Source organism: Ursus maritimus, unplaced genomic scaffold (assembly GCF_017311325.1).
Source record: "Ursus maritimus isolate PB19 unplaced genomic scaffold, ASM1731132v1 scaffold_19, whole genome shotgun sequence".
Lineage (NCBI taxonomy): Eukaryota > Metazoa > Chordata > Mammalia > Carnivora > Ursidae > Ursus > Ursus maritimus.
The window spans coordinates 51,207,420-51,221,290 of record NW_024424341.1 but is presented as its reverse complement, the minus strand read 5'-3'; the positions used below and the strand labels follow the sequence as shown (position 1 = coordinate 51,221,290).

The 13,871-nt window shown below is 58.6% G+C and overlaps 1 protein-coding gene across 6 annotated transcripts in view; it reads left to right on the top strand.

Moving 5' to 3' along the window:
* The window catches only part of AKT2 (AKT serine/threonine kinase 2), a 48,453-nt gene extending 35,102 nt beyond the window's left edge, over positions 1–13,351 (top strand). For 3 of the 6 annotated variants that reach the window (XM_040633979.1, XM_008688706.2, XM_008688709.2), the window contains 10 exons: positions 3,095–3,248; positions 3,688–3,819; positions 5,663–5,728; positions 6,764–6,832; positions 7,671–7,793; positions 9,254–9,382; positions 9,544–9,758; positions 10,246–10,333; positions 10,450–10,552; positions 11,898–13,351. In XM_040633979.1, coding sequence (XP_040489913.1) covers positions 3,095–3,248; positions 3,688–3,819; positions 5,663–5,728; positions 6,764–6,832; positions 7,671–7,793; positions 9,254–9,382; positions 9,544–9,758; positions 10,246–10,333; positions 10,450–10,552; positions 11,898–12,109 — 1,291 coding nt within the window. In that variant the 3' untranslated portion in view covers positions 12,110–13,351. Of the gene's footprint in view, positions 1–2,657; positions 2,696–2,831; positions 2,934–3,094; positions 3,249–3,687; positions 3,820–5,662; positions 5,729–6,763; positions 6,833–7,670; positions 7,794–9,253; positions 9,383–9,543; positions 9,759–10,245; positions 10,334–10,449; positions 10,553–11,664 lie in introns of those variants that run through there. The other 3 variants (XM_008688708.2, XM_008688710.2, XM_040633980.1) reach the window with 3 other exon arrangements.
* Positions 13,352–13,871: the final 520 nt, after the last annotated feature.

Sequence of the window (13,871 nt, the reverse complement as noted above, 5' to 3'; positions counted from 1 at the left end):
CCCCTGAGCAGCCTCCTGCATGTCAGCGGCTTCCCTTGACAAGGGGCCAAGGGGCCTAGGGGCCTGGGCAGCGTGAGCCAGGGTGGATGGCATAGGTCCAGGCCTCACCCAGCGTCTTGAACACCTTCCTGGAGTCAAACGCTTCCCGTATACCATGGTCTGTACGCAGCGGCTCGCCTGTGCCTCAGCGTCTGCCAAGGAGGGGTGAGCCTGCCCTGGAGGCAGAATTGCTGCTTGAGTCCCAGCCCACGCAGCTCTGGAGCCCATGCTCCTCATCACCAGCTCTGGGGCCCAGAGATGCCCTTTGGAGCTGCTTCCAGTGCTCCCGTGGTGTGGCCGAGCCCATATTTACTTATCTAGGCTTCTGTGGATGGATTGTCTGTGTTCTCCTCCGTTACAACCAGAGATGACGGCGCCTCCTGCGTCTTAGTCTTTACCTTTTTCATGTGACAGTCCTTCGAGATCTCTATATGTGAGATATATACATATTTTGTTCTTTTTAATGTCTCTTAGGAGATTGGTGGGTGGTTTTTTGTTTTTCTTTTCTAAGTAGGCTCCATGCCCAGCGTGGAGCCCAGTGCAGGGCTTGAACTCAACCGTGAGATCAAGACCTGGGCTGAAGAGTCAGATGCTTAACCAACCGAGCTACCCAGGTGCCCCCGTGTTTTGTTTTGTTTTTTTCTTCAATCCATGGTTTTAGACCTGAAGTCAGCATTTAAAAATTTCTAAGAGGACAGTTATGATCTGGTAAAGCCTATCATGGGATGTGCCCACCCCACCGCCATTTTTTGAAAAATAGAGATATGAATGTGGGGATAGGGATTTATACTGTAACTTGTCCCAAAGAGGTCATGGGTTAAAACAAGTTGAGAAATGGCAGCCTGAGGCGTTGGCTCGGAGAGGGTAGAGGCCAGTGCTGCCCTGCCTGCGCATGCGCCGGGCCTTGCTGTCATCTGTCTGGATGCGCACTGGGCCTCGTGTGCACCGAGTCTGGGGCCACTTGAACTTCAGCCTCCTTGCTCACTTGTTCCCCAGGTGCCTACTGAGTGCCCGCTCAGGTGCTGCGTTGTAGCGTGGACAGACAGACGAAATCCCTGCCCCTGTGGGTTAGGGGGCCCCCAGACTTGGCCCCGGGGAGGGCCAGTGTGCCAGCACTTGATGTCGGTGCTGGCGGTATTCACGCATCTGCCTCAGAAAGCACGATCTCCTGTGAGCGAGGCCACTTTGAGACCTGGAGCTCCCAGGCGTGAGCTGGGGCCTCCTGGGGTGGTGACTGCTTAGTTCCGCAAGCCGTAGAGCTGAGCAAGAATGGCCCTGCCCTTCGGCTCTGGAAGGTTGCGGGCCCTCTGTACTTCCTGCTACCAGGCTCGGAGCACCCGCTGTGTTCTTCTTGGATTGTGTTTTTTCAATCTGTGCCTCAGTTTCCACATCTGTAATGCAAAAGGAGGGGTGAATGCTCTGGGAGTGTTTGTGATGGGGGGACAGTGGAATTAGACTCCTCCTTACTGCTGACTCCCAGTTCCCCTCCCTTGGGGCAACCAGGGCCCCGTGTCATGCACGCCCTTCCAGAGGGGTCCATGCTGGGGTGAGCACACGTGCCTGTGCGACATTCCTCTTGCTTCTAACTCCAGGAGCGTGACACTCTGCCCCTTCTGCGCCTTCTTATTTCCCTTAAGGTGTCTCAGGCCATCCCAAGCCCGCATCTAGATCTTCCTCCTTCCTCTGAGCTGCAGGGTGTTCCTTGCATAGACATGCATTCCCTACCCCTTCCAGTGCCCGGGGAGTTCGACACTGTTGCCACCCTTCAGGAAATCCAAGATGCCATCCCCTGGAGGCACACCAGTATTTTCCATACCAAGCAAAAGCAAGGCCCAGTTCAGTCGAAAAAGACCACTGACTGTAAGGTGCCCCCGGATTCCAGCAGTGTCAGATTATGGGGAGATGTGCGCGTGGGCCTACAGCATAGCTGTAATGCCCTCGGGACATGAGGCACTGGAGCTGAGTGCAGCCCCCCAGGCCCCGGCTCCTCAGGCCACTTGCTCCCTGCGTGACCTTGGCCAGGGGCCTCAATGCCTCGGGAGTGCGAGCACAGTTTCACCTGCTGCCTGGGGCTGGGGGTGATTCTGGAAGAAGCAGGGCTGACTGGCCGGTCTCACGGAGGCTTACCTAAATTGTTGTGATTTGGGAGGTTGCCTGCTTGGGCTCTTTGAATTTTCTCGTTCTTCGTGTGCATTTTATTTTGCTCACTGTTCATGGGACTGTTTTATAGACCTAAGCAGAAGGGGGTTCAACATACACTGGGTTGAGCCACCTAAAATTGTGTAGTGAGTCAAACACGGGAGGGGTCTGGAAAATCGAGTATCGTTCAGCCTCCTGCTTTCTTTTTTGTGGTCTCTGGTTATTTTTACTTATTTCTCCTAGATCTATTTTCCCTTTCTAGAGACAGAACAGTTTGCAAGTATCAAAAGAAAGCTATTTCTGAGCAAGTTCTAAATCGTGAGTGACAGAAATAGTTTATTTAAACCCAGCTCCTTTTGGCTGGGACCTGCTTCCCTGTCTGCCACGTCTGCGTCACGTCTCTGCCCCACTAGGAACCTCTGTCCCTGGGCCCTCCTGGCAGACAGCTCCCTCCGGGCGATCTTGCCGCATGAGACTTCAGCTTCCTCCTGCTGATGAATCCTTCCTTTTCCTCTTGGTTTGCTTTTGCAAAACACTGCGCTTGGCATTTGTTCTGGAGGAATCCTTAGGAGCCCTGTGGCTCGGGGTGGTGGCTCATTTTCAAGGGGCTGTGATGAAAGGCGTCTCCTCTCTTTGGTCATTTAATTGCTGCTCTCTTCGAGCGGCCCTCAGGCCAGGCCACTCCTGGGACATAGATACAGTCTCTATCCTTATTCCGCTCCTGACTTCTCTTACCCACTGCATCCAAAGGCTCTGTAAGATGTCATTCCTGCCCCATCAGCTCCCCCTAGCTCAGACAGATCTTACCAGAATGCTCAAAGGTGTTGGGTCGTTTGCTCCCATTGGAGGGGGAGGGGCTCCGTCCTTCCTGCTCAGGCTCCTGGGACCCAAGGCTCTTGTGACCTGTCCTTCACAGGGAGGAGTGGATGCGGGCCATTCAGATGGTTGCCAACAGCCTCAAGCAGCGGGGCCCAGGTGAGGACCCCATGGACTATAAGTGTGGCTCCCCCAGCGACCCTTCTGCAGCCGAGGAGATGGAAGTGGCAGTTAGCAAGGCTCGGGCCAAGGTGGTAAGTGCTATGGGGCAGGCGGCCAGTCTGGAAACAGCCCTTTCCCCACTGGCGCTGGCCCTGCCGCCCGTGGTTCCCCTACAGAGCACGCAGGGGCGTGGTGGGACCCTTCGTGACTGCCCTGTGGGATGGGTGATGTATGGCTCTGGGTACCCCAGGGCTGCTCTTTGCCCCTGGAGCGAGGGGCAGCCACATCCTCAGAGATCGTGAAGACCTGTCTACCCCCACAGCCGAGCCTCCCGGAGCCCTCTGCCTGGGAGAGCCCTGGTCTGAAGGCCACTTCAGAGCAAACAGTTGCTGCCCGGAGCCTCCCTTCCTGCTCATGCCTGAGCATTTTGGCAACAGTGTCCTTCGATCTTTCCTTTCTCTTTGTTAAACTGTCCTCCCGTGGGCCACATGCCAAGCACTGACTGCCCCACTGTCTCCCCCTCCTGGGCAGACCATGAATGACTTCGACTATCTCAAACTTCTGGGCAAGGGCACCTTTGGCAAAGTGATTCTGGTGCGGGAGAAAGCCAGCGGCCGCTACTACGCCATGAAGATCCTGCGGAAGGAAGTTATCATCGCCAAGGTGGGTGCCCCTGGGGCTGCCGCTGGCTGGCCTCTGTGGTCAGGACCACACTCGCCTGGGCCTTTAGGGAGCCTGAGGCCCACCCCACCCCACCCCACCCTCTGGGCGCCCAGGGACTAGGGTGGAGAGTCTGACTGGGCCTCACCCAGCAGGTGCTGTCAGGGCCTGAAAGCAGGTCTCTTGTGGCAGAATGGGCCTGTGGGGAGGCCCTGAGGTTGGGGGCTTGGCTTAGGACCTCTCCATAAGAGGCTGGGCCAGAATGGTATCTGTTCCTTTTTTCCCCCCTTTAAAGTTTTTGAAAGGGAAAATTCCAGACAGTGTTCAAAAGAGAAATAAATACTGTGGACTCCCATGTAACCAACATCCAGCTTCAACAGTTGTCAACATTTGGCCCATCTTGTTTCATTAGCTCTCCCCTCCCCTTTGTTTGTTCTGTAGTATCTTAAGGCACGTTCTAGGTATCGTATAATTTTACCCATGTATACTTTTTTTTTTAAAGATTTTATTTATTTGAGAGAGAGAGTGAACGAGCAAGAGAGAACACACAAGCAGGGGCAGAGGGAGAGGGAGAAGCAGACTCCCTGCTGAGCAGGGAGCCTGACTCGGGGCTCGATCCCAGGACCCTGGGATCATGACCTGAGCCGAAGGCAGACGCTTAACAACTGAGCCACCCAGGCTCCCCTACACCCATATATACTTAGATATGGATCTTTAGCAGGTGAAGATTTTAAAGACTGTGACTGTGATCTCATCCAGCAAAACTAAGAGTCCCCTCTCTGACTGGTCCGAGGCAGGCTTCCTTGGCCTCAGCACTGTCGGCCTTTGCGGCCAGATCATTCTCTGACGGGGCTGTCCTGTGTACTGTAGGATGAGTTGCTGCACCCTGGCCTTCACCCCTAAAGACAGTAGCACCAAGTTGTGACAGTCGAAAAGTCGTCAGACATTCTCATCAGGTGTCCCCTGGGGACAGACTCAGCCCCACAAGAGCCGGTGTCCGTACTGCGGGCAGCGCAGGGTTTTTAGCAGTTCTCCAGGGGGCTGCTGTGTCCTCAGATACCAGACTTGACCTGCAGGGCCTGCGAAGCCCGTGCTGGGCCCACCCCCAAGTTTCTGACTCAGTGCGTCTGGGATGGGCCTGAGAATTTGCATTTCTCCAAGTTCCTAGGCGACATGATGCCGCCATTGTGGGGACCACACACTGGGAACCGCTGCTCCCCAGCATAGAGTTCTGATCAGATCCACCTCCTTTTCTCAGCAACAGCACGTAGAGTGGTGATTCCCACTGCCTGTGGGGTCACCTCAGGGATCTTAACAATGGCTGCTGCTTCTCCCTCCTTAGAGATGCTAAACTTGGCTTGTGCGTTCTGCAGGTGACAGCTCGAGCCCTCTGTCATAAAGTCCCCATCGACTTCTCACCTCATGGCTTTGAGAGTGAGCCACTCATTGGCCTTCTTTGGGGCCATTCTTTTTTTTTTTTTTAAGGTTTATTTATTTGAGAGAAAAAGCACGATTGGGGGGAGGGGCAGAGGGGGAGAATCTTCAAGCAGCCTCCCCGCTGAGCACAGAGCCCCACACAGGGCTCGATCTCACAGCCATGAGATCATGATCTGAGCTGAAACCAAGAGTCAGACACTTAACCCACTGAGCCACCCAGGGCGCCCTTGGGGCCATTATTTCATTCCGGCTTGCAGATGGTACCATTCCACTCCTGCCATTCTCTGTATTGGGTGGGAATAGAAGTGCATTTCCCCCGAAGCATTGCTCCCCCAACCCTTAGGTGGGGGTGGGGGCAGGGGCAGGCATGGTGTTGCCCACCAGCCCCTCACCCAGCCTCTGTCTGCAGGATGAAGTCGCCCACACGGTCACCGAGAGCCGGGTCCTCCAGAACACCAGGCACCCATTCCTCACCGTGAGTGGTCCTTCCCTCTCAGGCAGGGCCTGGCCTCCCTGTGTGCCATGAGAGGCCTGCTTCAGATGGAGCTCAGGAAAAGAGCCCAACCCTGCCACCACGAAGCAAGGACTTAGTGTCGGCCAGGTGGCCAGGGCCAGACCAAATGGCCTGAACCAAAGCCTGGGGGTGGCAGCTTCTTCACAGATGGTGGCTTCATGGCGCTGCTTTGGCTGACTGATGATACCATATTACAAGACGCCTCCAGGAGAGCATGGCTACTCTTTATGAGTTAGAGGCGTTTAGTCCAGTCGGTCAAAGTGGGAACATTTTTTTGTTTCTGTTTTTAAATGTAATCTTAGGAGGAGATGTATTTTGTGCTGCCTTTCAGCTTTGTCTGAGGAGACACCTCTTTGGGCTACAGTCTTCGTCGAGGCCAGCAGCCATCAGTTAAATGGACCAAGTGGAGGATGGCTTCTGGCATGGGTCATTTCTTTAGCTCAGCTGCTGTCCAGGTGTCGTATTAATTCATGGCACTTGTTCAAATGAGATTCTACGAGGTACTTTGATATAGAAGATAGAGAGTAGCAGACTTGTCATGAGCAAAGGGGTCACTCAGGGGTACTCCGAGGAACTTTCTGTAGGGCTTCTTAGTGCATAGTGTGAGAACTGCTGTTTATTGGCAGATGACTTGCTCATCCTGACTTTGGGGTTGCTCCCAAGCCACTGCCAACTCCCGGCCAGCAAACGTGTGTGTGCGCGCGTGTGCGTGCAACACACCTGACTGTGAAGAGGGCTAAAACAGCTCTGGTTGCTCCAAACTGAATGTCTTCCTGGCTGCACCTCTCAGAAGCTTAGCTGAAGGCTGAAGACCACATCCTTCAGCCCAGTAACCCTTTCCCTGCTCTCAGGGCCACAAGCTCATTCATGTACCCCAAAAGACAAAGCTGAAGTTTGAGCCCTGGCTGCCAGGGTTGGGGGGGTGTGTGCCTGCAGAATCAGCAGAGTGCCGGCCTTCTTCCCACCTCCCACCATGGCCGCCTTCCTGCCCCACAGGCACTGAAGTATGCCTTCCAGACCCACGACCGCCTGTGCTTCGTGATGGAGTATGCCAACGGTGGTGAGGTGAGCAGCAGCCCCCAGCCAGGGCTCCCACGTCTCCTTCCCAAGCGTCAGGGGAGCGGAGGGGAACCGTGGGTGAGACGAAGAGGGTGGAAGGGAGGGGACTTTGCTGGATGTCACCTCGTCCCCCTCCCATCCCTTGAGGCAGGCATCATCAACTCCATTTTGCAGGCAAGGAAACTGAGGCTCAGAGAGGTTAAGTGGCTTGCCCAAGTTCACCCAGCTAGTGAGTTGGGGGTAGGATACGCGCGCAGGTGCTGAGAGGGGTGGAGGGCTGCGGGGTGGGTGGCCAGCACGCGACGGAGGGCGTCTGTCAGGCTGCGAGGAAAATGTACGGGGAGGGGGCGGGCAGGCCGGTCGTGCTCTGCTTTCCCCATGCTCTCCTGCTGGGAGGAGTCTGCCACTCGTCATCTCTGGGCTGCTCCAGCTCAGGCGGTCACCTGCCCCTCATCCCTCACAGCCTTCTCTCTGCACACAGGTGTCAGGCACTGGCTCCTGATTGTTGGCTTCATCTGTCCCATTGGTCTCACGGCTTATTGTCACTTGCTTGTGACGTGTTCCTGCGTGTTCTTGCTGTCACTCCCCCGTCCCCTCACACTCCCTCCTTACTCTCCCCTTGATGCCTCCTGACTGTCCTTCGCTCCTCATGCCTCGCTCAGTGTTTTCTTCGCGAGAGTTCTTCCCTGCTCACCGTCTCTCACTTGGTTCTTCCTGCTGTCACTTGCAGGTTCATGGAGTGTCACCGTGTCCCTGGGCTAGGTGTTGGGGGCCAGTGGGCAGGGTCCTGTGTTTCGCTCCTCTGGGCCAGTGTCTGACCTCCTGCCCCTCCCTCCCCTCGCAGCTGTTTTTCCACCTGTCCCGGGAGCGTGTCTTCACGGAGGAGCGGGCTCGCTTCTACGGTGCAGAGATAGTCTCTGCCCTCGAGTATTTGCACTCGCGGGACGTGGTGTACCGCGACATCAAGGTGAGCGTGCGCTTGCCTCCTGGCCCGTGGCACCTGCACAGCTCACACCAGGGAGGCGGGACCTAGGCCCTCAACCCCAGACTTCCCCCTCCCGGGAGGGTCTACCCTGTGGGTGTTCCCGAGTCCCCCTTGCCGTGGGACGCCAGCCCTCCTGCCGAGGCTGCGGGTGGCGGTGGTGAACGCACACCTCTGTGCCGGGAGTGCAGGGCTGGTGTTGGCGGGCATATCGGTCCAAGCACCATAGGCACTGGTTTCGCACAGTACCCCCCACAGCTGACTGTCCGTGTGCCCGCGAGCCAGCCATTGCACCCTAGGTTCATGCACAGCCGGAGTGAGCCCCTATGTCCCCCGCAGAGCCTAGGCACACACGCTGCCAGCACACCGTTCACACTAGCCCCAGGCTGGCAGCAACCCCAGGGCCCGCTGTCGCCGCGGTGGTGCCCCGCAGCCAGGCTCTGCGCAACCGTTACTGAGGCAGCTCTGCTGCCGTGCGCATGCGCCTCAGGCTGCCCTGGAGGGAAGCCAGCACGGGCCACACACGTCTGTGGTGTTTGTAGGGGCATCCTTAGGTGGGGAAATTGTAAAGAAGAGCGGAGGAGTAGAGTTTTTCCTCAGTTGTGCGGGGATGGTTAATAAGAGGGAAGGGGCGCTTGGGGGAGGTTCTAGGGGTCTGGGAATGGTCTCTTGACCTGGTGGGGCTTCCACAAAGGCCCATTAAATTGCCCATTTTGTTTTGTTTTGTTTTAAAGATTTTATTTATTTATTTGACAGAGAGACAGCCAGTGAGAGAGGGACCACAAGCAGGGGGAGTGGGAGAGGAAGAAGCAGGCTCCCAGAGGAGGAGCCTGATGCGGGTCTCGATCCCAGAACACTGGGATCACTCCCTGAGCCAAAGGCAGACACTTAACGACTGAGCCACCCAGGCGCCCCTAAATTGCCCATTTGTGTTAAGTTTGTTAAAAGTTGAGGAAGAAGGGCGCCTGGCTGGTGCAGTGGGCAGAGCGTGCAACTCCTGATCTCGAGGTCGTGAGTTCAAGCCACACGTTGGGCCTAGAGTTTACTTCCCTCTCTTGCTGGCTGTCTCTATCTCTGTCGAATAAATAAATAAAATCTTTAAAAAAAATAAATAAAAAATAAAATGAAAAACAGTGGAGGAACAAAGCTAGTGTTGCTCACGTGTCAGATTGTCACTGTCCCTACCCCAGCTTTTTTCCAGCTGCCTTGGGGGCTGACCAGGGGCTAGGGAGGTGTGGGGTCTGGCTTCGCTTTGAGCCTCAAGGGCTTAACCTTATGCTGGGGGTGTGCCCCATGCTCAGCCTGGAGCCCCTGGCATGACAGCTATCACCCCAGGCCAGGGCCCTCCCAGAGAATGGCTGGGGCATGTGGGGTTCAGGGGTGGGGGGGCGGCTGGCGGAAAGCTTTGGGAGGATATGACCCTGATACATTGACTTTTTCTATAGCTGGAAAACCTCATGCTGGACAAAGATGGCCACATCAAGATCACTGACTTCGGCCTGTGCAAAGAGGGCATCAGTGACGGGGCCACCATGAAAACCTTCTGTGGGACACCCGAGTACCTGGCACCCGAGGTGCCTGGGCGTGTGAGGCCAGGGGAGGAGGGGCCCTCAGATCTGTGTGGTTTCCCTAGCTCAGACCCTCGGATGGCCCTCCACAGCCACAGGCCGTGCCGCATCCCCCCCTTGGGTCCCCGGGATGTGGGTCCGGCTCCTCACTGCCCCTCCGTGCTCAGGTGCTGGAGGACAACGACTACGGCCGCGCGGTGGACTGGTGGGGGCTGGGCGTGGTCATGTACGAGATGATGTGCGGCCGCCTGCCTTTCTACAACCAGGACCACGAGCGCCTCTTCGAGCTCATCCTCATGGAGGAGATCCGCTTCCCGCGCACGCTCAGCCCCGAGGCCAAGTCCCTGCTTGCTGGGCTGCTTAAGAAGGACCCCAAGCAGAGGTGAGGGCTGGAGTCTGCCCTGCCCAGCCCAGTGCCACCTGCCGCCACTGTCCCCTCGGCCCGGAGGGGGGCTGAGTGCACAGGCGCACGCCTGAGTACCGTGCCTACGTACTGTCCCTACAGCGCCTCCAGCCATCCCTGCCGATGGCGCCTAGTGGGTACTCCCTCGGGGTCAGGCTTGTCCTTAGCGCTCTGCCCGCACCGCTTTGGTCTTTGGGGACGCTGAGAGACAGGGCAGCCCCGAGCCTGGCTGAGGGTGGCCAAGCGCACCCTCCCAGCTCCTGTTCTGGACTCAGAGCCCACGTTACCAGCTCCCTGGCTCTGACCCTGGGCCTCTGAGCCCCCTCCCTGAGCCAGGTTTCCTCCTCTGCAAAGCGGTCTGTGGCCAGGACAGAATCACTAAAGGTTGTTCAGGGCCTGCACTGAGAGCCTCTCTCCGGGAACCCGCTGGCCCCAGAGGCGGGTGCTCATGACCGTCTCTGCCCAGGCTCGGCGGGGGGCCCAGCGATGCCAGGGAGGTCATGGAGCACAGGTTCTTCCTCAGCGTCAACTGGCAGGACGTGGTACAGAAGAAGGTGAGCCCCGCCACCCGCCTGCCCCTGCCAGAGCCCCGCAGCCCCACCGCTCGAGAGTGACCTTGGCCAGGTCTCCTCTTCCCAGGGTCCTGAGTCTGGGCTCCTTTCCTCCGCAGCTTCTGCCCCCCTTCAAACCTCAGGTCACCTCCGAGGTTGACACAAGGTACTTTGACGATGAGTTTACCGCCCAGTCCATCACAATCACGCCCCCGGACCGCTGTGAGTGTCTGGCCCTCTCCATGGGCCTGGCTGGGTGTGGAGGGGTGGGGTCTGCCCTTGACCTAGTTCCGGGGAGGAAGCTCGCAGTCCCCTCCCGGTGTCTGGGCAGTTTGTCTGCAGTTTGCTTGCGGGGCTCTTTGCCATTGGGCTGTGCACCTTTGGACCCAGTGAGGGTCACTGGGAGCCATCGGCCACAGCACATTCCAGAGGTCAGGGGAGAGAGGTCTGGGCAGGAGATGCATGGGAAGCTTTCAGTGCCAGGATGGCACATTGGATTCTTTCCAAATCGCCCAGGTCTTTGGGGCCGGATGGGTGCATTGATTCTGCACCTATTTGAGTTCTTGCTGTCACTCAGCCATTGCTGGGCTGTGCTGGGGACACAGCAGTGACTGAGACGGCCCTGGCCCTGCCTCGAGGGAGCTTTGGGCCAGGTGGTGTGACAGCCCAGAGTGGTCAGGTCTAGGGTGTAGGAGCCCAGGGACTGGGGAGACCCAGAGGAAATGCCTGACTTGGCCTCCGAGTCAGGGCGGGTGGCTTCCTGGAGGAGGAGACGTGGCAGCTGAGCAGGAGGAATGGCATGCGGGAATGGAGCCCAGGAGTGGGAGTGTTGCAGAGGCCGGAGTAGTTGGGAGAGGAAGGGAGTCCGGGGCCTGAGCAAGAGGATCTTGGGGGCCACTGGGAAGAACAGAGACTTGCTGCATGGGGAGCCGGGAAAGGTTTGGTGCAGGAGGGGCAGGGTTGCATCTGGGCTTCCCGAGAGTCCCTCTGGCTGGAGGCTGGATGGGGGGGAGCTGCAGTGGCAGCCAGGGCAGGGGACAGGGAGAGGTCTGGGCTAGACCAGAGTGTGGTGCTGGAGGGGAGAGCCGAGTTGGCTGAGGGAGGAGCCTGTGGGACCTGTGGGCCCAGGCTCTGGTCGGGGGTGGGCCTCTGTTAGGGGGAGTCTCTGGGTCTTCCCTGTCCTGTTCTCATGGATGGCTACCAGTTGGGGGTTCGTGCGACCTGCATTCCTTCCTAAGGCTGGGCCCTCTTGCCCACTCCCGGTAGTGCACTCAGGGTGCTGGGCCCTCCACAGGCCCATTCTCCCCAATCCACCTCCACCCGCCCCCCCACAGATGACAGCCTGGGCTCCCTCGAACTGGACCAGCGGACCCACTTCCCCCAGTTCTCCTACTCGGCCAGCATCCGCGAGTGAGCAGTGCCGCCCACCGCCGCTGACGCCGCCGCCGCAGGATGCACGCTCGGCTGCCATCACCGCCCCGGGGGCTTGTCTCTTTGTTTTTAGACTTTTTATTTTGCCTTTTCTTGTTTGCATCCCCATCCCTCACCTGCTCACCCCCATTTCCAGTTTTTTCTTCAGCCCTCCGCCAAACTCACCTCAGCGGTCTCAGCGGCCCTGCCTCCAGGATCCTGTCCTCACCTTTGTGCCCAGACCAGAATTTGGGAGACTCTCCACTGCCCGCCCCAGGACCAGGCCTTCGGGCGGTTGGAGAGATTCCGGTTTTTAATCAACACAAGCCCCTGCGAGGGGCGTCGCGTGGAGCTGCGGGTCCTGCCTGAATTTCTGGCTGGGCACCTGCAGGCAGCCTGCCCCTGCGCCACTGCCTCGGTCAGAGGCTGCCTTCTCGGGGGACACCTCGTGGGACGCGACGCCCAGCGGACAGTGTCCTGGTGCTCTTGGGCTCAGAGAAGCCTGGCGCGGGCAGTCCAGCCCCTCCCCGCACAGGGGCAGAAAAGCAATAATATCCAGGGACAGGCGGGGGCCTTTGGAAGCTGCAGGGTTGGGGGTTCGGGGAACCCTCGTGTAGATGGGACCTGATCTGCCCTGTGGGGAACGAGGAGGGGCCCAGGGATGGGCACTGCCTCCTGGCCCTGCCTTCCGCAGCCTCCCAAGCTGCTCCCCTGACCCTGTGGGTGAGGCAGGAGGAACATTTGGGGACGAGCCTCCCCGCCACCCAGTCCTGTGCCTTACCAGGGCTTCCTTCCGGCTGGCCTTAACTCCTGCTGGGCCCTGGGCCCTGGGCCCGGCCCCAGCCCTTGCCAAGGATGGGAGCTGGGCTCACCCCCTTCTTTCCGCCTGGGGTGGAGGGGTGCCAGTTCCACTGTTACACATCTCGCACCAAGACAGTATTGGGCCCCGTGGACTTGGGGTCGAAGAGGGGGTGGGAGTGGGGGTCTCTGGTACGTACTGGGGGNGGGGACAGCCTCTGAGCAGGGGAGGCTCCAGGGCCCCTCCCTCCCCCTCCCTGGGCCCCAAGTTCTGCAGCCTTAAGGTGAACGTGTGTCAGTGCTGTGGGCACGTGTGTGCGTGCCTCAGACTGTGTGTGTCTGTGGTCGGCCCTGTGCATCTGGGACGTGGATGCAAAAGGGGGTGTGTGTGCGTGCGTGTTGGGTATGTGTGTGTGAGGGCGAGCGTGTCCCGGCCTTGCGTGCGTGGCATGTGTGGGCTTGGGCCCTGGCCCGAGCATTTCATCCTGTAGGGGAGGGGTGCTGGCCTGGTAGGGGAGCCGCACTTGGGGTCCATTTGCTGCCCAGCCTCCCTCCCCCTCCTTCCCTCCCCCCAACATCTCTGGGTGTGTGGAGTTTCGTTGTGGCTTTGGTCTCCCTGCCCCACCTCCTGTACTAGGTAGTTCAGAGACACATCCTGTGGTGGGGTGAGGGTTGGTTTGGGTGGGTGGGGGGTCTTTTTCCTTTCTGTGTGTGTATGTCATTTATCTGACAAATCTCTGTCCTCCCCACTGGCCTTCCCCATTCCTCCCGTTTGTACGGTACAAGCAATAAAGACACTCATTTCAGACCGGGGCCTGCCGCCCTGGGCCGTTCTTGCCTGCGGAGCCTGGCCCCGCTGATCCGCTCCCAGGACCTGTCCGCTGTGGTGGGACCCGGGCATCTGGAGCCGTGCTCGCCGTCTGGCCAGCGGGGTTGGGCAGGTGGGGCTCCGCATGGGCGCCCCTGTGGGTGCAAACTGCTGAGGGGCTTGGGAAGCTTCCTGGGGAGTACGGGTGTGGTGGGCGGAGGCCGTTCCCAGTCTTCAGAAGCTGCCCAGGTGCGAAGAGGGTGGACAGGGGTGGGATAGTGGGGCAGGTGGCTCTGAACGAGAAGGGTGCCCCAGGTGTCCCTGAGCCCTGGAAGCAAGCGCGAGGGTGTGGCTTCATCGTGTGGGGCCCTTGGGCCTTAGAGCGCGGCATTGCCTGCACGTCTTCTCCCCACTGAGGCTAAACCGGGGAGACTTGAGGCCCCCAAATTCCAGCGCAGTCCTTGGTGTATGAACGGGAATCGTGGCTGTCAGCTGGGGGCACCTCTGGTTACAGCCCTCACGCTC